General features: G+C 50.2%; 1 protein-coding gene across 1 annotated transcript in view; it reads left to right on the top strand.

The window, feature by feature from the left end:
- The window catches only part of ttc28 (tetratricopeptide repeat domain 28), a 280,485-nt gene that overhangs the window by 204,147 nt on the left and 54,719 nt on the right, over positions 1–21,619 (top strand). The window contains exon 7 of the mRNA XM_064307030.1: positions 11,415–11,922. Coding sequence (XP_064163100.1) covers positions 11,415–11,922 — 508 coding nt within the window. The remainder of the gene's footprint in view (positions 1–11,414; positions 11,923–21,619) is intronic.

The raw sequence follows: 21,619 nt of genomic DNA, 5'->3' as shown, positions 1-21,619 counted from the left end.
TTCAAGGAGTTTTTATGTACAGACATGAAAGAAGAATTTTTTCTGAATATTAGTAAAAATGCATAGTCCTTTAAAATAGTCAGACTGCACCTGTTTGACCCAGGCCTTCTCTCAGGACCCATATGACACAAAAGAGAAAATGGATCCGACTGAAAGGCAAGGCAAGGCAATTTTACAGCACATTTCATATCCAGTGGCATATTCCAAGTGTGACCATTCTAATATCCATTTTTAAACAGCCTTACATTTTTTGCAGCATTACAGAGCAACTAACGAGACACACTGAACAGTACGTAATATAACATAAGTGTACTGGAAATACACTGTAATTAATTGAATGAGGAGTAGTTGAAAACAACCTTTGCGTCGCTGCTATTAACAGTCCACTTGCACTTAGGTGAAGTAGTCAGCTCTTGTGTTAGTGCAGTGATTAAAGGTATAGATATGGCTCTATGTAGATATAACCTGGTATAACCCGTGTACCGTTGCTGTGAAAAGTCTGTGAAACGCTGTCTTGGCCTTCAGGTGAAAACCCTGCTACATTTGGTTGAAAGTTGAATGTTTTCTAGGTGATTCGGACATAGCCAGGCTATATCCAGGCAAAACCTGAGCAAACTGGGGTTAACCTAGTCAGTTTATGTCAAAGTGTCTCTCAACCAAGGGTTCGACGCATGTAGATCTTCATATTCCAGCCATTGCTCACTGGGGTAATTCCACTGTACGAATTGAACCACATTGGTTTTACAGTTGCAAGATGGTCGGTTGTTGTCGACTGTTAGTCACTCATTACTTACATTGTAGTTACAATAGGCTCTCTGTAGTTATATAGGCTCTCTTTGTACAGAGCGTTACAGGTATAGAGAGTGACAGTGGGGTGAAAGGGAGAGGAGCTGAAGCATTGGACCGTGTGCCCAGTCCCCCCTCCCCCCTCCCCCCTCACCCCCTACTTCCCCCCATCTTTCCCTCTCTCTCTGTTCTCCTCTTTCTGTGGTCATTTGGTTTTATGCGGGCCTGGTGAGAGGTTAATTAGCTGCTAATGAAGCAGCAGGATTCCAGGCTAATTAGCTGTGTTTCTTTCCTCTGCAGTGCGGAGGACAGCCCCCCCCCAACCCCCCCCACCCCCTGGGGCCTGCTGTTTATCTGCAGCGGTGTTTCGGTCTCACCGTCACCTGACGCCCCCCGTCGGTGGTTTCACGGCAGTGTTTTTGTTTGGGGGTCACACTTTGGCGGTCCAGGCTGTAGACTGTGACGGCGGTTTGGTATCCCCAGTTTAGGGTTTGATCTCACAGCAGCGTGTTTTGGGGTTTTTAGTGCAGCTCTGCGGCTCAGAATCGCTGACAGCAAAGAGAATGAGAGGGGAATTAAATGAAATTACGCGAAAGTGAGTTTTCAGCACTTACGGGCGTTAGAGGGAGAAACGGGGCTTTAATATATCTGTCTTCACAGATTCAGTAATGTTAGTGAGACGTGCAGACTGGGGCACAGAACAGAGACTGCGCAGTCAGACAGGCTTGAGTGTGTATTTCCATAGAGTCTGCGCAGTCAGACAGGTTTGAGTGTGTATTTCCATAGAGTCTGCGCAGTCAGACAGGCTTGAGTGTGTATTTCCATAGAGTCTGCGCAGTCAGACAGGCTTGAGTGTGTATTTCCATAGAGTCTGCGCAGTCAGACAGGCTTGAGTGTGTATTTTAATAGAGACTGCGCAGACAGGCAGGGGGTGACAGAGGCTATGCGATCACAAGGAGAGGACATGGCGTGCTGGAGAGACTGCGCAGACAGAGCAGCTGAAACAGCTGCAGACCGTTTTGCTGCAGGCGAGTCCGAGCGTCCAGGAGAGCCTGTACGTGGTGTCAGAGAGCCAGCCTGTTTCACGGCCTGAGCGTTTAACGCCCCGCGCTGCGAGCAAGCGGAAACCTGGAGAGCGTAAGCGGTCTCCGCTTGCAGGGACTGCACACACAGGCGCGGTCGCTGGTGTTCACCAGACACCAAAACCAAAGTGTGACGCGGACCGCACCTCCACCCATCCCCCCTACCCCCCCCCCGCCTTCAAGGCCGCTTAATTACAGAGAGCACATGAACAGATCACACGCCCACACCATTAATTAGAGCCGCAGACCCGCTAACATCCAGGCGAAGGAGCCGTCCGCCTGAAGGGGGTCTGTGACGCACGGCGAGAGGCTGAGGGAGGGGGGGGGGCGTGGTGGGGTAGGTGGGGTTTGGGGAGACCCGCTGACCCGGCTGTTGGCCTCCCCTCGTCGAGCTGCTTGTTGTGGCGGCTCTACTCCGTCGCGGGTACCGGCTCCTGGGGACTGCAGTGCCACTAAACTGCCACCGCCCTCCCCCCTCACGCCCCCCCCCCCCCATCGCGGTGTGGCGGGCGGTCCTCGGGGGGCTCGGCGACACGCAGAACAGAGCCGTGTGAGGAGGCGCAACAGGAAAAACATGCTAATAATTCAGTTTAAATAATTCATGTCCCTCCCCTGACTCCCATCCATCCTCCTGCTCTGACATGGGAGTGGGGGTAGATGGGTTGTGCACCTCCCCCTGTTGACTCTCTCTCTCTCTCTCCCCCCCTTTCTATTTCTCCATCTCCCTCTCCGTCTCTATCCCCCTCCTGTATATTATAGTTGTTTTTATTGTCACAGTGAGTTTGCAGAGCTGAATTAAGATCTGAGAGTGGAGCTTCTTCAGTGTGTCTGTGGCTGTTTGATTCTGCCATCTTCCCTCTCTTTCTCTCCTTTATTTCCCCCTGTGCCACACAGTCTTCCCCCTCTCTTTCTCTCCTTTATTTTCCCCTGTGCTGCGCAGTCTTCCCCCTCTCATTCTCTCCTTTATTTTCCCCTGTGTTGTGCAGTCTTCCCCCTCGCTTTCTCTCCTTTATTTTCCCCTGTGCTGTACAGTCTTCCCCCTCTCTTTCTCTCCTTTATTTCCCCCTGTGCCACACAGTCTTTCCCCTCTCTGTCTCTCCTTTATTTCCCCCTGTGCCACACAGTCTTCCCCCTCTCTGTCTCTCCTTTATTTCCCCCTGTGCTACGCAGTCTTCCCCTTCTCTTTCTCTCCTTTATTTTCCCCTGTGCTGCGCAGTCTTCTGCCTCTCTTTCTCTCTCTTATTTCCCCATGCTGTACAGTCTTCCCCCTCTCATTCTCTCCTTTATTTTCCCGTGTTGTGCAGTCTTCCCCCTCTCTTTCTCTCCTTTATTTTCCCCTGTGCTATGCAGTCTTCCCCCTCTCTGTCTCTTGTTTATTTTCCTCCAGATTCCCAGCGTTCCGCGTTTAAGATGTCACCCATTCCGGTGAAATGTCCGGTCAGGCGGAGGCGCTCCGCTTTAGTAACACTGCCCTCCAGGGCTCACATTTATGAAGCCTCTCAGAGCGGCAGGGCTGACCTCGGATCAGTTTCTCTTGTCCGTGTCCCAGGCTTGCCTGCTATGTGCCAGAATGCAAAGCTGATCCCAGATCAGGGCCTGCATCCATAAAGCATTTCAGAGAGAGGAATGCTGATCCAGGATCAAGTTTCCTCATCAATAACCTCGCCCATTGTAAAGAGGCTTTTTGCAAAAAGGCCAACGTGATCCCAGGTCATCGCTCGCTTTATGAAAATGGGCCCTGATTTATTATGTGGGGGAAAAAAGAAAATGCCAGCAATAGCTTTGAGTTTAAACGACCTTTGTCGTTTTTTTTTTTCTTTTCTTTTTTTTTCCCCAGCCTTGTAAGCGTCTGGGCTTCGTACGTCCAGACAACCGTCCTTGGATTTATTTTAAAGTCCTTGTTTTCTCTTTTTCCCGGGCAGTGTAAAGTAATTCCGGTTGAGATAATGAGCTGTCAGGGAAAGGTGATGGATATGTGTGTAGTGCAGGACTGCAGCAGAACACTTTATTCCCAGCCTGAGCGGGATGCTATTCGCGAGATCCCGAGCGACTTTCGGATGCTATTCACGAGATACCCCAGCTTCCCTCGAACCCGAGCTCCCCCTCGGTCAGGCTGAAAATCGTGCCATCAATTATAGGATGTAAACAGAGTTCAGTATCCCTGCCCGGTGAAAATGTTTGGCGTTAATTCAGCTTGGACGGCTCAGAGAGGACGGTGTTCGGTTAGCGGCAGTGCAGCGTAACGGTAAGGGCTTGTGACCCAGAGGTTGCGGGTTCAGTTCCTCTTCTCTGCTGTTGTGCTGTGCGCCAGGCACTGTCAGCTAAATTGCTTCGCTACATATCCCGCTGTGTAAATGGATTGTGTGTGAATAGCTGTGTGAGTCACGCCAGCTTGGGCCGGGCATTCCGCAGGCATGCCTCTTTCAGGCCCCCGTAAAAAGACCGGGCCCCCCCGCCCCCCCCCCCGCCGACCCCGTCGGAGGTCCGCCTCTCGTGTCCCTGAGCGAGGATGCTCTCGCGCCAGCGGTAATGAGGCCATGCCACGCTCCGCTATTCCCCCAGGTAATCCCATTACCTCTCCAATCTGCTGGAGTGAAGCCCGTAACCCCCTCTGGCGAGGGCTCGGCGGGAGGGCGGCCGTGCGTGCGGAGGCAGAGCGGGAGGCCAGCGCTGGCGGTTTGACACTCCTCCACGCCCCCCACCCCCCCGCCACCCGCCGCCCGCCTCCCTCGCTCGCTGTTGTACCCCCTGTGTATCTTGGCGGGTGCTGGTTATGCAATGTTTTATTGAATGAGTGCTGCGTTGGCAGCTAGGAGAAGCTGCCAGAGGAGCGGCTGAATGAATGGACACAGAGGCTGCCAGCACCCAGCCAAACGAGTGGGCACTGAGGGAGTACTCAGGGGACCCGGCGGCTGGAGTGACACAGGTGAAACCCGCTCAACCTGTCACCTGCCAGGTCACCTGCCAGGTCACCGAGAGGTCACTGAGTTCTGCTGTCTGACTCGGGAGTGAACTGGGAAGCGTGTGTGCGTGTGTGTGAGTGACTGTGTGTTTGTGTGTGTGCCTGCGTGTGTGCTTGTGTGTGTGAGTGTGAGTGTGTGTTTGTGTGTGTGTGTGTGTGTGCATGCGTGTGTGCTTGTGTGTGTGTGTGTGAGTGCGTGTTTGTGTGTGTGCCTGCGTGTGTCCTTGTGTGTGTGAGTGTGAGTGCGTGTTTGTGTGTGTGCCTGCGTGCATACATATGTGCAATGTGTGAATGTGTGAATGTGTGTGTTTGTGTGTGTGGTTTAAGGGGTGATGGAGCTCCTTCTCCAGGTGCGTCGCGTTATTTGCCGGTTTGCTGTCTCTGACCCCCCTGCCATTGGTCACCACTTTAAAACAAACACAGCAGAACAAATGGCCTAAGCCACACCCAGATAGCCACTTCCATTTAAAACACCACTGTCTGTGAAACATCTTAAAGATCTCACGAACGTCTGTGGTCCTCTGTACTGCAAATAATCTTGCAGTTGTCCATGCTACATGGATAGAACATCTGCATCCCCCACCCCACAGAAGCATTATAAATATAGGCACTGAAGGTCATCCATGTGCCTCTGTTAATATAATTTTAGAATCCAGTGCTGCAGCGAGTAATCAAAATGAATTCTCAAAACCTTTTTGGTGACAAAAAAAATAACTGGTTTAAATTTTGACATGGTGATTAGTCGCCGTGGTATTTTAAGATGCAAAACCATCGGCCCATAAACGACCCAGGAACAGTGAACAATCGCCTCATTATGATTATCCCCGCGTTTCCCCAGCACATAACTCAGCTCGTACGCAAGCTCGCCGCGTTCCCGACGCTAGTCCCGCTCCTGTGTTTTTGGGAACGGTTTTCTTTTCCTTTTTGCGTTTGCTTATTAAAACCCATCTGTCCGGCGCTAACGCGCTAATATTTCATCAGCGTTGTTTTCAGCCGGGCCGAGTCTGCGCACCGCCCTCGTTCACAGCTCCGCGGCAGATGTTCAGTCAGACGGAATGGGGAAGGAGTCGCGCGCGGGGAAAAATGTTTTGTCTGTAATTAAAAGTCATTTATAGGTGCTAATTATTAAAGAAACAAATAGGAAAGTGTTATTTAATTTGGAGTTGGCTCTGAGAGGTATTTTTTTTTCTTGACGGTAAGAGGAGAAGAGGGCTGATGCAAGCCTGAGGATGACGGCTGATTCATTTTGTGGGTTTGGTGCCGAGCTCTGCTCTTAATTAGTACGTCATGGCCGGCTTTGAAACTCCGAGGCCTGCCTAATGGCCTGAAACAGCAGCCTCAGGCGCAGTCCGAACCTCGAACGGTAACTCGCGTCAGCGCAAGAGATATTGAGAAATTTGTCCTGCTGATGCCGTACATAGATTTTTTTGGATCTGCAATAATGTACGGACGCCTGCGATGAATTAAAAAGTGCTGTGTGAAGCGGTCTGAAATATCGAACACGCGGGACGTGTTAAGGTGAATGTGTACGCGTGCACGTACACAAAAGGATCATTAGAAAGTACGGAGGGTGATTTTGAAGGAATAGTCCTTTGTGAGTGTCAATAACAATCAATAGGTCCTTGAAAAACAGTGAGCTTCAGTGCCATTTTCCTCCCCTGCACTCATCTCTCTAAACACGGGAGCCTTTGTCCTCCTCAGTAACTCCCAGCACATTGATTTCCCCAGATACCTCCTGATAGCTGCCTGATCAATGATGGAAACCAGTGAATAAATCACCTGGTTGTGAGAAAGAGTTCTGATCCTCACCCTGCCCTGTCCTGCTAACCCCGCCCTCTCTCTGCTCGCCCCACCCCCTCTCTGCTCACCCTACCCCCTCTCTGCTCACCCCACCCTCTCTCTGCTCACCCCACCCTCTCTCTGCTCACCCCACCCTCTCTCTGCTCACCCCACCCCCTCTGCTCACCCCACCCCCTCTCTGCTCACCCCACCCTCTCTCTGCTCACCCCACCCACTCATCTGAAATAATCAACATAAATACATCGAGTTAGGAACAGTCAGTGGAAACACAGCGTATGACACAAGCTGAGGATGAGGATGGATGAGACGCATCGTCGTGTGAGTTTGAGCACAGTCTGGGCCAGCGCATGAGAAGAGGCTGCGGTGCTTGGCTCCGTGGAGCGCACCCAGGCCCGCTCGAGCGGGGCTTCCTAATCAAGCCCGGGACACGCGCTTTGCTTCAAATACTTTCATCCACCCCACCAGCTGACTCATGTAAAATCCCTGATGATTACGCTGATGATTAAAAGAAACATTGTTTTTCCCCACAGTCGTTCCAGACTGAGATCTTAAATATAGTTGCACATTTTCATTTGTAAAATGTTTTGTTGAAATCTACCTGGATTTCCGCTGGGACCCAAGTGTTTTCAGATTTTACTTCTGTCTAATTAGTTAAATCTGTACATATGTATGAATCAGCGTATTTAACCCAGATCTGTTCTGAACGCAGATCTGTTCTGAGCATGCTCAGTGTGCCCCGCTCGCTCTCTGTTGTCCTCCATGCTGAACAGGAGGATTCTGGGAAACTGTCCTGGACACGCACTTTATTTGAACCAACCATGAACCGTTGCTTTGAGTGCTCCTTTTAGGTTTTTAGTTTATCTAATCAGGTCCATTTCACTTCCTCTTCCTTAGTCCAGGACATGGACATGTGACCCAGTCTGGGTACACAGCACCAAACATTTCCATCCTCACAGAAACGGCTCGATGTTGAGGTGCTGTTCAGAGCGGTCCTGTGCGGTTTTCTGGAGCCCCCCCCCCCCCCTGTCAGGCGATAGGGTCGCGCCTATAGCCTGCTCGCCGCCTACAGCAGCCCGCCTGCGTTTCCAAGGCAACCGTCCCGCTGACGGGGGCTCGGTGGCCGTCGCCGGACGGCCAGATGGCGGTTCGGCGCGATATATCGCAGCGTTAGCGCCCCGCCCGCACAACTGCAGGGGAGCTCTCAGAGCACAGCGCAGGAAAAGCGGCGCGTTCCCCACTGCACGCGCACCAGCCGGCTAGCGCCAGCTCTGTAGCCTGCCTGTGGCTAAATCCCCCCAACCCCCAAAAACAACTTTATCTGCAGAAGTGACTTTGCTGTTCAGTTCCCGCGTGGCTCTCGGTGCGTTTCCTTCTCTTATCGCGACCCCGCCACGGCCGCATCACACACAGCCGCTCGCCCGCCACTCCTCGCGCTTTCAGTGATGTCACGTCTGATTATGTCTGCAGTCACCTTTGTTTGCCTTTGGGCAGAGATGTGATTTATTCAAATGTATCAGACTTTGGAGGCTGTTGATACAGCCCTGGTTGCTATCAGCAAAGACATTTTTCTGGCAAGTTTGTCAGCCGTTGGAACGGAGCAGAGATGAAAGTATTCGTCGCTGAACCCACTAGCAAAAGGTCATGCAGTGGGAAACTTCACAGTTGAACATTAGCATTTGTGTATTTTAAAACAGTTACTTCAACACAGCTTGTAGAAGTAACTGTTTGCATCCTTTCCGAGTACTTCTCCCTGGGTGATACAGATTTCCGAGAAATAACCTGAGTGGTCTGCAGTTTATGTCTTTAGGGTACAGATTGTTGCTGGGGTTTAATACACATTTGACTAACAGAAAAAAATTGTTTTTTTGTTCACAAGCACAGTTTGGCGAGTTCAGAGTTTGTGAAGAAAAACTTTAACACCTGCATTTAATTGTAAGTCAAGGTTAAGGACAAATGTTGTTTGAACACAATTCAATTACAATTTTTCATAAGCTTAATTAAACCTCAACAATCCCGAGCACAAACTACAGTAGAACCCAAACATAAGCATCATTCTCAAGGTGTATTTATGCGGGCTGTTTTTTTCACGGTAATTGATCACGGAGAGAAAATAATTTGGGATGCTTTTCATGTTTTTGTTTTTATTATATAAACTATAAATGTGAAATAATGAGCACAAGGGAGTTGGTTTCTTCTTCCTTCTGGAGCTTAATGCCTCACGCAGAGGAAATGTTTCTCATAAATGACATTATTTCGGGAGTGAAGCGGTATGTAAATGGCTGATTACCTGCATTTGTATTCCATTTTGCAAACTGGCGCAGACGCAGTCGCCACGCCGGGTCTGATGGCGTGTGCTTCTGGTTCTCCTTCGCCTCCCACTCACAATGATTACATCAATATTTCATTCAATTTTCAGTTTCATTACATTATTTTCCTTTTTCCACTACCAAATCTTTCCAGAATGCAAAGACAGTTTTTTTTTTCTCCAGCCTCTTCTGGCTTGTTTGTTTTAACCTGAATGATTATTTAATCTGTATATCATTCATACTACAAGAAGGTTGAAGTACAAGATATAATAAAATGAATATGGGTAAAAGTCTTCTTTAATTTGTGAAATAATAATACTACAGTGTATTTTAGCACTTAACATAGTGACACCATGATGCTTGTTCAGAATTTTGTGTCGCTGGCAAGACTGGACAAATTTTCTGTTTCAATAGTTTTAGGGCAAAAAGGAGCCAGAATACTCGGAGAATGAAAGACCTTTTGCACCTGTGTTGTACAAATCTTTTGACACTGTATTGTAACAGTGGCTACTAACGTCTTCTCACTTATGGAAATGACCATGCTTTCTGTAATGTTGACCGAATGTTGCGGAAATGTTTTGTGGTCACCTTTGCCTCACCCTGCCATGATGGTGTTCGGAGCAGTGCACGTCATTCTCGCGTCGATGGCGCGGCAGAAAACGCTGGGCGACGTGTTACGGTCCTCATTCCCGCGCGCGGTCGATGTCAGCACCCCTCCTCCATGAGGGCACTCTTGGGAAACGGCACGGCCTCTCTGGATGAACCGCGGCGGGTTTTGTCCACCGGGAGGCGGAGCTTGCGGAGGAGCCGCGGTCCTGAAGCTCTCTCTTCAGGGGGCTGATGGGAGACGGAGTTCAGGCGGGCCCCGGACAGATAGCCTATCTGAGAGCTCAAAGCGGCCGCGGTCCTGGCGGCGGGTAATTGGCGCCTTGCGCGTGGCGGCGGCGGCGGCGGCGGCTTTGCAGGGCCTTTAAACTCAGGGCGAAGTGCTGGCGGGCTTTGTGCCAGCGGGTAATTGGTTCCAGGCAGCGGGGGCCGTGAAAAGCGGGGTGGGGAGGGAGACAGCAGGCCGAAACCCCCCGCCCCCCCATCCCAACCACACTGGTGTGAAACTGGGGGACTCATCCCAATTTATGCCTGGAGCTAAATCAGACCACCGCCTTCGCCTGTTGGGGGGTGTCAGTGGCGGGCACACACCGGACGCCCCCCCCCCCAACATGGAAGTGACGCCATGTTCAGTGTTTCTCTGTCCCAGCCTCCTGAGGACTGAGGCCTATTCATCCCTCAGTTACTCTGTAAACTCTGTTACTGTTAGCAACTCCCCATGGAATTAGCCAGAGAGCATTCGGCAATCTCCAGTGGTATGGTTCTGCTCTTTCTTACTAATGTGCTTTCTGATTGGAGCTTCTCTCCTTCTTCCACCAGTAAAGCAACATCACGATCATCTCACCCCTGTTTCATCATCCTGGCTGTGTGTGTGTGTGCATGTTCGTGTGCAGCGTGTGCAAGTGTGTGAGTGTTTGTGAGTGTGTGTGTGTTTATGTGCTTTGCTCTGTGGCCTAAGGGGACATCTCTCCTCCTGTCTAAGATGGAGGGCTGGGGTGGGAGGAGATCTGGCCTGGACATGAAAGCCGAGCTTTCTGCCCCACACCCCCCCTTACGCGTCTCCTTCAGGGGGAAGGGGGGACGGAGCTTGGCAAAGCGGGGGCCCTTGACACCCTGAGTCCACACAGAGACCTCTGTACAGCACCCCCACCACCTCCAGCTGCTATCTAGTGCTCCCCAGCAATCCAGCGTTTGTCCCCCCCCCCCATTTGAAGGAAATGGTCTTAGGGCCAGACCGCACTCTCTCATCCGCTGGGACTCCTCATGAAAGCAGCCGGGTGGGATAAAACGCGTCAGTAGAGCGGCCTGCGCCCCACGTGTGTGTGTGTGGGGGGGGGGCTCGGGCGGACTGGCGGGGGGGTGTGGGGGGTGGGGGCACCAAAGTCATTCCGTTAATTAGCAGGAGGTGTGCGGAGATGTGAGGAAATGCTCTGGCAGCATTTAGTCTGCGTGCTTTTGGGTCACAGCCCGAATCACTGAGCCTCTACAGCTCTCAGTAAATACAGGGAGTGATCTGAGTAAGGGTTTCTCACTGTGTGTGTGTGCGTGTGTGTGTGTGTGGGTATGTATGTGCAGGTGTGTGTGTGTGTGTGTGTGTGTGTGTGCGAGTGCATCTGTGTGTGGTTGTGGCCCTTTCTTGTTCCCTCAGTGATACAGGTGTATTTTTACAGACAAAAGCTTGTTTTTTCACCACTTTGCTTTTAAAAGAAACAATGTGTGTTTGTGTTGTTCAGTCTCTCATTAACACTTAGTCCCAATGTCTGTTTGTGCTGCGTGGGGTTTTGGGATGCCAGATCTGCAGTTAGAGTAACATCAGGATCTTTTGTTGATTTAAAAATAAAAGGGTGTCTCCCTCTGCCCCCCCCCCCCCAGGCGGCCTCCTCAGCGCTCAGCAGCCTGGGCCACGTGTACACGGCCATCGGCGACTACCCCAACGCGCTGGCCAGCCACAAGCAGTGCGTCATCCTGGCCAAGCAGTCCAAGGACCAGCTGTCGGAGGCCCGCGAGCTGGGCAACATGGGCGCCGTCTACATCGCCATGGGCGACTTCGCCAACGCCGTGCAGTGCCACGAGGAGCACCTGGGCATCGCCAAGGCGCTGGCCAACAAGCGGGAGGAGGCGCGGGCGTACAGCAACCTGGGCAGCGCCTACCACTACCGGCGGGACTTCGACAAGGCCATGTCGTACCACGCGCGCGTGCTGGAGCTGGCGCAGGAGCTGGGCGAGCGGCCCGTGGAGATGCGGGCGTACGCCGGGCTGGGCCACGCGGCCCGCTGCATGCAGGACCTGGAGCGCGCCAAGCAGTACCACCAGCAGCAGCTGGGCATCGCCGAGGGGCTGGCAGACCGCGCCGCAGAGGGACGGGCCTCCTCCAACCTGGGTGAGCCCGTCTGGGGGATCTGGGGGTTGGTGGGCGGGGGGGTGGTGAGTCCATCCGGGGGACCCGGTGGGGGGGGGGTGTTAGCCCATCCGGGGGACCATTACATTACATAACATTACATTTATTTGGCAGACACTTGTATCCATACTGTACAATAAGCGCATACCGACGGTCATTGGAACAACTACAAAACACAGGTCCGATAAGGTACCATACAATATTCACTACCCAGGGGGCCGGAGAATAAGGAGTGGGTGCTGGGGGGCGGGGGGGTTGTGGGTTGTGGGAGATACCACTGTGCTGTTTATGACAAAATCATAGACATTCATGTTTAACTGGACAGGAGAGCATACCTGCAGCTAGCCTAAGCTTGTGAAGCCCCTGAACTGAGCCTGTACAGTGCACGCTGAAGACAAAACAACCAAAACAACCATTGTTTCACAAACTACTACATATAACAAAATTTTGATCACAAAAAATTGACTGATGAGGTTTTTCTTGGTTGTTAAATCACCTTTGTCTTCTACATTGAATTCAATGGGCTACATGCGTCCTCAACATAGAGGCTGTTTCTCGTTACTTCCTAGGCTTCACCGCCTGGCCCCTCCTACCCTCTCCAGTTTCTATGTACGCTCTATGGTCAGAATCCAGTCTTGGAGAGCCATGGTGTCTGCTGGGTTTTGGCGCGTTTCACCACCATTGATTCATTTCAGCCATTGATTGGATAAAGAATCCATACACCCTATTCTCAAGGCCTTAATTGGTTTCTAATTTGAAGGGAACCACAAAAAACCCACAGACAAAGTGACCCACCAGGTCTAGGCATTCAATTCTGCCATGGGTCAAACACTTAATTTAAAATACTTTAAATCCTTTTTTAAACATTACTTTCAGTAATACCCAACAGACCTCTTTCATGAGATTGTACATTTTGGTCGGGACATGCTTTGTTGAGAATTCTCAGGGATCTGACCGAGTGTTTTCACATTTTAGTAGCATCTGAGGGTCTAATTATTTCCAGCACATATTTGAGCCAGGTCTGTTTCAAAGGCTACTTGTCCTTGACTTTGACCTACTTTGCAGTTGAAACCAGGAGTTTGATTTCTTTTCACAAAAACAGTGTGGTGAAGTCTGTGATTGTCATGAACTCCAAGCTTTATTTTTATTTTATTTTCAAAGTGGTGACCTGTGATTGGCCAAAGGAGAATGAAAGACATGTGGGTGGGATGGAGGGAAGAAGCAATGGCAGAGAAGAGGAGAGATAGAGAAGATGAGGAGGTCCAGTAGAGGTAGATGAAAAGGAGAGGTAGAAGAACAGGACACATGAAGGCCTGCATGAAGGCCTGCACCCTAATGCCCGTGTACTTCCTGTTTTGCATAGAGGACCCTTTCAGTGTTCCAGTTCTAGTGGTCTGTGGTATTGGCAGCATCATCACAGCCCACGTTACTATGAATGGCTCAGTAATCTAGAGCTGTGTGTGTGTCAGCACCCACCTGCCATCCGGCCCACCTTGCAGTGCAGCTCTCCGGCACGTTCTCCAGCCTTTGGCCTCGGTGTCGCCATGGCAGCGCTCCGACGCCCGCTCCAGACGCCTCCTCCGCCGTCGCGGCCATGTTGCGTCAGCGAGTGGCCGGGGGCGGGGCAGGAAGGCGGGATTAGGGTGGCGCGGTAACGTTGGCTCCCCTGTCGGGCGGTGGTCGGGAAGGGTGGCCCCCGTCGGGCCCCGCAGCGCTGGTAAATAGCGGGGGTCCCTCAGGGAGCGACGCGAAAGGTTATTAACGGCCTGCTTGAAATTAAAACACTGCACAATCTGCTGCTCATTAGAGCGCTTCATTTGTCTGCCCGTGTATTTCCCTCCTCCTCTGTTTAGATATCAATAATGCATGTTGTTCATCAAAGAGCAAAGAGCCTCTCGCTCGCTCTCTCCTCTCTCTCTGTCTCTCTCTCTCTCTTTTTTTTTCCCTCTCCCTCTCGCTCTCTCCTCTCTCTCTGTCTCTCTCTGTCTCTCTCCCTCTCCCCCCCACTATCCCTCTCTCTCTCGCGCTCACTCCCTCTCCCACTCTCTCTCTTTCCATCTCTCTCTCTCTCTCTCTTCCTCTCTCTCTGTCTCTCTCTTGTTTCTGTCTCTGGGTCTCTCTAGGCATGTACTCAAATGACCCTTTTCTTCACAGTTCAGCATTAAAGTCTTCCTTCATAAGCCCATTATGAATCATGCATAATGCCTTTATGAGTGCGACATTACTGCTTTATTAAATATTTATAAGCCGATGCAGTGTTTTGTGGTGGTGCCTTTTTCTGCAATGAAATGGGTTTTTTCGAGTAGGTTTACAGTTTTAGTGTTACTCTGAGGCATCCCAAGGCTTTTGGGAGTCTGTTTGCCTCTTTCCGCAGGTCAAAGGAGGTGAGGGGTTTTAACACCTAGAGCTCCCCCTAGGGGCTCGGCTGTACCTCTGTCCACCCCCCGTCATCAGTCTTGGGTCAAAAGCAAGTTTTAAATTCTTTAACCCTTTGGAAATTTGGAAAAACAACTTGCATATTCTGAAGAAATTTCAGTGAAACGTATTGTTTATCAAAGTGTTTAATCGTGAAGGGAGAACTTTACAGCCCTTGAAATACTGATTTGACTCAGGTCTGTGCTTAACACACTTCCAGCTGGCGATTGGCCGGTGTGAAGTGTCTCTACTGCTGGCCCCTCAAAGGGGTTGCCTCCCTTTGACAGAGTCCCTCAGAAGCAATTTTGGGCTTGGACTGGGATCATGTCCCACGGAAGAGAGAGCCTCTGTGAAGAGACAGCAGTGCTGGGGGGGGGGGTCCAGGATGAATGAAGCCCATTAAATGCCTAGAATTCGGAACCTGCACCATTTTTCACACCAGGCTTCCCACTGCGTCGCCGCCCCTCCCCCCTGCTGGCGAGAACTTCATCAGTTTGTGTTAAATTACAGCCCATCTGATTGAAAATAAATCAGGGGGAATTCAATTGAATACCGGGAGAGTTTTATAGACGCGAACACAAGCGAGTGATCATCGAAGGACTGATAGCTGCTCGGAAATGGTTCTGGAGCTCTGGTACTGTGGCATGGCTGTGGCATTAATATCTCTGGCTATTTTAATACAAGCTCAATATTTAGGGAGGTGTGCTTGTGTATGAATCCTTGCTAGAGGACTACAACAGTTGAACATTTCAGTGTACAAGTCTACATCAGGTCTGAAGTCATTTTTCCTTTGTCTTACAAGTCAAGTCAGTCACTGTCAATTTTCTATCAAGGTTTTTAGAGGCAGTTTGGTTGGAATGCCATCCTCTGTGGACGGAGTTTTTGTTTGCTTTTCCCCCTTTCGCTCCCAATTTGGATTGCCCAATCACATTCACCAGCTGTGCTGCAATCTCTGTTGTCGACTCGGGAATGTGCAGAGGAGCACATACTCTCTTCTAAAACACAGTTTGAAGTCATCAGTGACACAATCAGGATTCGATACTATGTCATAGTGAGCAGCAAGGCTCGCAGTTGGCTCACTCTAATATGAACCTGAGCAACAAGGATCGGGATTGGGTCGCTCTAACAAAAGGTAGAACAGAAAGGCTCAGGATTGGCTGACCTCAACAAGCAACCCGTACAAGCAAGCACTCTGAAAGGAACTGAAAGAAATGTGAATATGTGCATCACAGTAGGGGACCATTTCCTTTTTGCTCAGCTACTAATCTGATACTGTTTCATATTAAGTAAAATGTCACTCCTGTGTTGAGAGTAGCAGCGGAAAAGAGCGACAGGGAATATGAGTTATCCCCGGTTTAGATTGCAACAGAGAACTTCCCGCTCTGTGTTCCCGGCCTTGCTCTATTCACGGAGTTCTGAAGTCTTTTTTTTTTTTACCAGCCTTGAAATGAAGGAAGGAACGGGAGGGAGGAATAAAGACAGCCGGCTGCCGCAGAATAATTACTCGCTGTGTGACTCCGGCACTTTCCTCCTCTCAGAACCGATGTCTCTTCTCAAGTACCAGCCCCTTCAGCCTTGATGTGGGAATCCAGAGTCGCAGTAATGAGGCTCCCGCTCCTGCTCTCTCTCCAACCGCTGGGCACTTTTTCACCGATGCTTTTTCACCCAGGTGTGCTCGAGGTGGCAACGGTGGTTCTATCCTCTCCGACTCTTCCTCTCTCTCTCTTTCCCTCTCTCCCACTCTCCCTCTCTCTCTCCTTCTCTCCCTCTCTCTCTCTTTCCCTCTCTCCCACTCTCCCTCTCTCTCTCTCCTTCTCTCCCTCTCTCCTGGTGATTTGAATCTGTGCCTGTCAGCCGGCCAGTAATTGAAACAGACGTGATGAATCGCTTAATTACCTTTAATGGCTGATTCGTGGAGAGCCGGGTGAGGAAGATAAGAGAGAGAGGGAAGAGGGGGACCCTCTGAAACGGGGCTCTGTTGATTATGTTGCTGTTGTCCCAACAGCTCTCCTCCCCTTCCCCACCCCTTACTCTAAAATGAACCACGAGAAATGAGTGAGCAACATTTGGAGAAAGTTCTAGAATAAGAATGTGTAGGGAACCTGGCCCCGAGGTCCAAATTGTAGTTTCTGCAGAGGTCCAGAATGCGTTCCCACGGTGGTCAGAATTGTGTTCCCGTTGCGATCCAGCGAGTGTTCCTGCGGTGGTCCGGACAGCTTTCAAGCTTTTCCAAATAGTGCTCCCGCGGTGGTCCGGACAGCAGTCACACAGCGGTGTAGACAACATTCCCATGGACAGTTTTTCTGAGGCATTCTGAGGAGCATTCCCGTAGCAGTCCGGACAGCATGCCCACGGCCATCCGGACAGTATTCCCGTAGCAGTCCGGACGGCGAGCCCATGGCGATCCGGACGGCATTCCCAAAGCAGTCCGGACGGCGTGCCACTGGTGGTCCGAACAGCATTCCCTTGAAAGTGTGGGCAGCTGCCATGCTGGGCTGTCTGCCCCATGCAGGGTGAAGACCCCTTCAGACTGCACCACGGTTCGCTCGAACCCTCAACCGTCTTTTCTAGCGCATGAATTCTGCCACAATTTCAGCACTTCATTTATTCCCAGGTGCTGTTGTCCAGTCAGTCGGATGTGTTTACCAGGATCATTGGCTGTGCTAACACTATAATTAATTCACTTCTTCCTTCACTGGACTGGACTGAGTTCAGTTAATGACAGCACTTAAAACTGACTCACAATTAACTGCAAATGTTCATTTTTATCTTCGTAAAAAAAGTTTGTCTGGTTTAGCAGTCACAGCAGTTTTAATCCCCACGCTGTATGGACAAGAGCTAAAGGCTAACACTTTTATTAATTGTGTATTGAGGCAAGGGTAAATGTTAATTGAATCCGGGCCATTTTTTACCGGCTCTGAAACTCTGAGCCATCTCTCTCTTACTGTACTGCGGTTCTTATTAAGCTGTGTGAATGCACCCGAGGTCACTCTGGATAAGATCTGCTAAATGACCGCGGTGTAGTCGTATAATTTAATGAAGTCAAGTGATGAAGCTTTCCTCCTGGCTCTCACGCAGCCCCTTTCTAATGACAGTCAGTGTGTGGCTACTGCCCGTTTCAATCGACCGCATTTCCGCCAAGTGTATCTATGCCAGGGTTGTGGTCAGTTTCATTTTCAATTCAGTCAATTCACAAAAGGAATTGAAATTCCATTAATGAACAGACATTTCCTTGTAGTGCTTATAGGCCGTCATAGGCCTTTTCCATTTCATGATTTGAACTTCTGTTCATTTAGCGAATTGACTGAATTGAAAATTGATTTGACCCCAGAACAATGGTATCCTTGGGGATTTGAACAGGTATCCTCTGAAGGTCAGATCCAGAAATGATTGTGCTGCTGATTCAATAACAAAGAGCTCTTTGGTGTGGACAGTGTGACCCATGACCTGGCAGTGATCGTCTCATTAGCTTTATGCGCTGTGAGTGGCTACAACCGAGGTGAAGGCTTAACTCTAATGCCTATGCTAACTCTCAAACTGCATCCCAAGCACATTGGCCTCCCAATAATGCTACATTTCCCGTGTCCCTCTTGCTACCTGCTATGGCGTCTAATTTCATTTTTGTAAGATTATGCATTGACTGCTGCTATCAGTTGTGACCCTGATGACTTAGCATTAGCAGTTTGTTGCCTGAACCTGTACGTATGAATGCATTTGTTTAAGTCCCTCTGGGCAAGACCATCTGCTACGTGTCTAAATCTAATGTAAATGATTGTAGGATGTGCTGACCTATAAAAATATCGAAATATTGTGTTATTAAAGTTTCAAGCTGAAGTGTATTAACTTACCCCAGCGTCTGTGATATTTAATACCACAGGGAGGAAAGGGGGAATGGCTATATTGCTCTTATTCATGAAGTGCATCAAAACTGCATCATATGCAATATGCAGGACTATGCACTATTTTTTTAAATACTTTTTTGAACATTCGGTATTTTTCCCCCGCCCCCTTGTCGGCTGTCTCGTCTGGTCGTTGCGGCATTAGTGGGGATCTGGAGAGGGCCTCCTCGCACCCCGTCCTCGCCGCTCGAGCAGGCCCGAGGCGGCGGCGCTCTGTATCAGCCGGTTCTTACCGCTGGGGGTGGGGAGGTGCTCGCCCCTCCCTGCACGCTTTCCGCTCGCGCGGGAGGAGTCCTACCGGTAAAAAAAAAAAAAACACCGCTACGCCAGGCGGTGAAGGGTCTGTGCCTCCCCCCTCTCCAGCGCGCTCCGAACTCGTTCCCCTCTGAAACGGAACGTCGGCCCCGCCGCCTGAAATGGCAAACTCCTGTCCTCAGTCGTTGCCATGGCGATGTCACTCCCGGTCTCAGCATGCCTCGGGTTCTACAGGCCACTGGAAGAGGCTTGGCTCTTCACCTCTTTTTTAAATGTATTTATTTTTTGAAGGCCCAGCCGAGCGCTCTGACGCCCCTTGCCCCGTTTCCCTGGTTTTTAACACCCTCTGCTCCCAGAGAGATCATCTGACGTAAATGAAAAAGGAGTCGTCGCAGGAAAAGCAGTTTTTAATTCGGCTTCTTTGGCTCTCAATTTTTATTCTTTATGACGGGAAGTATTTCAACAGAGAAGTCTTGGAGTATATTTTAAAAAAAATTGCCCTCATGTTAATGAAGAGTAAAAACCTCCACTTAATAATTTTTTAATGTTTTAATTTTAAGGACCATCTCGTAATTAGAAGTACTTTTTTATGAGTGAGTATTTATGGCCTGTGAATGGTGGCGGGACAGGGGACAGCATGGCCTGGGGGGGGGGGGGGCGTGGCGATCAGCAGGATTGGTGCATGCCTGGGCGGGGATGAGTAGGGCTGGAAGGCGGCTAGGTGGGCTAGGAGGAGGCTGGGTGGGCTAGGAGGGGCTAAGTGGGGCTAGGAGGGGGCTGGGCGGGCTAGGAGGGGCTGGGCGGGGCTAGGAGGGGCTAGGTGGGGCTGGGAGGCGGCTAGGTGGGGCTAGGAGGGGGCTGGGCGGGGCTAGGAGGGGGCTGGGCAATCTAAACTCAGAGAGAGATTTGTCAGGCTTAATGGGGCCTGCAGAGAGCCAGAAGAACGGGTCGGTGGGAATGGGGGGGGGGGGGCTAGGGCCCAGGGCCCCATTTTTCTGCGCCGAACGACCAAGGCCTGCCTACACACGGGCTTTCGTTAGGATGGCGAATCGCCGAGGGGCGGCGGTACTGGCGGGAGAAGACGTGAGGGTCGGGCTGGGAGCACTAGTCAACGCTGACCGAGGAGTGTGTTCGGGCAACAGGGGGCGCTAGCGCTAGGGTTACCGTTTATACTGTGTAAGCAAACTACATGTGCTGTACAGTCCTCTAGTACTGTGCTGTGATTATGTTTATGGATTAGCCTTTAATGCTGCATTGTAATTTTTCCCTAAATTGGACAACAGTCTAATCTAATCTGATCTGATCTAATCTAATATAATCTAATGTGATATAATGTAATGTGGAATCCCTTGGTCCCAAGGGAGAAAAATTTGACTAATCGTTCCCGGGATTTAGTCATGACCCCAAATTACTTAATTTGTTCCCCCACATTGTAATCATTCCCCCAGTTCACTAGTTGGTACCCTCAAATTTCTCAGTTATTCCCTCATCCCCACAAAAAAACATTTAACGTTATCAACACTCCGCGAGCAAACACCAAACGCTTCTAACCTGCTCAGCATGCACGGAACATGGCGAACGCGAGTCACCACCACAGCCAGAGACACGGAAACGGAAGGCATTCTTGGAGATTCAGAGAAGTCAAGGTTTGACGAAGGGTACAAATGATTAATTCAAGACCGCAAATGATTCATTCGAGAGCACCAGTTATTGATTCATGGGCTTGGATTATAAACTCGTGGGAATGAACGATTGGTGAAGGCACCGTTTAGCAATGGGTGGGGCATGGATTCTAATTGCTGGGAACAGATTACTGAATCGAGGGAAGGATTTACTAATTAGAGAGAATGATTTATCTAAATATTCTCCCCTGACCCCTGGGGGGCTCTGTAAATCTAATCTAATTAATTAAATCTAATGTATGAATCTTATGGATTCACTTGACAGATGATCTTATCCAGAGTGACTGTCAGAGCCACCATGGCAGGATATCCCAGCAGGCACTGCAGTAAATGCATGGGTTTATAATATGTATCAATGTTGTCAGCAGAAATGCATGATGGGACGGGATCGCAGACCGTGCTTCTGGCTTCCTCACTCCCAGCCAGGGTAGCCACGGCGTGGGTCCTTTTTTCAGATGCGGGCGGGACGCTCTCTTTTTGGAAAGGAAACCGGAGAAGCTGGCTTGTTGACATCAGAGCCATTGTCTCCCCGTGCTGCTCATCTCTTATTTAGAGGGAGTCTTCAGTTCAGTCAACCGGGCGATATTCTAGACCTGACTGGGCCGAACACCATCCCAGTGTGACCGCGTCGGTGCTGAGTGGACAGTAACGTGAGTGCGTAGGCCCTGTTCTAGATGCCGCCGCTGTAGAAATGGAATGACTGGATCACGGGCTAAAAGCAGGCGTCGAAACACTCGCTGGAGCCTGGCGGCCATATTTGATTGGGGCAAACATGAACTTTTGCAGGTGCTAACCTGTCTGTGGTCAAAGCAGTGGTCTGAAACTGGTCTGTAATTGTTTATAGGCCTGTAATGAGTGGATATTTGTTATGTGTGTGTGTGTGTGTGTATGTGTGTGTGTGTGTGTGTGTGTGTGTGTGTGTATGTGTGTGTGTGTATTCAGGAACAGATCCTGAACATTAATGAAAGTCAGATGATAATTTACCTGCAGGTAAAACTATCCCCTGAATATGGTTGGCATTGGTATGCACTGGGTGTGTTCAGGAACAAGTTTTGATTGGATAGCATTTTCACCACTAAATCAAAACAAAGATTTAGTCCTGTAGTTCTGTTTCTGCGGTCACAAATCTCCCGCAGGGGAACCTGTGAATTCCTAGCTCCCTGATATGTGAGCACAGTTGGGTAGACAAGATGTTTTCCTAGTCCAGCCACATCAGGTAGTCTGAAGTTTTATTTTTTTTCGCATTGCAATGAAAACCGGCCCTCTCGCAGAAGCACGGTCTTCCTCTCAAAGCAAACGACTTCCGAAAGACGGGATGTGCTCGGCCCCGAGGGTCACCACTGGACGAGAAGCTCATTCTCAAACTAGTATGAAAGGCTCTGGCCTGCAGGGGGCGCTGGACGGGCCAGATCGGTGGAGTGTGCAGAG

Source organism: Anguilla rostrata, chromosome 14 (genome assembly GCF_018555375.3).
Source record: "Anguilla rostrata isolate EN2019 chromosome 14, ASM1855537v3, whole genome shotgun sequence".
NCBI lineage: Eukaryota > Metazoa > Chordata > Actinopteri > Anguilliformes > Anguillidae > Anguilla > Anguilla rostrata.
Note: the sequence above shows the minus strand (reverse complement) of the source record. Positions and strands in the feature narration are given on the sequence as shown.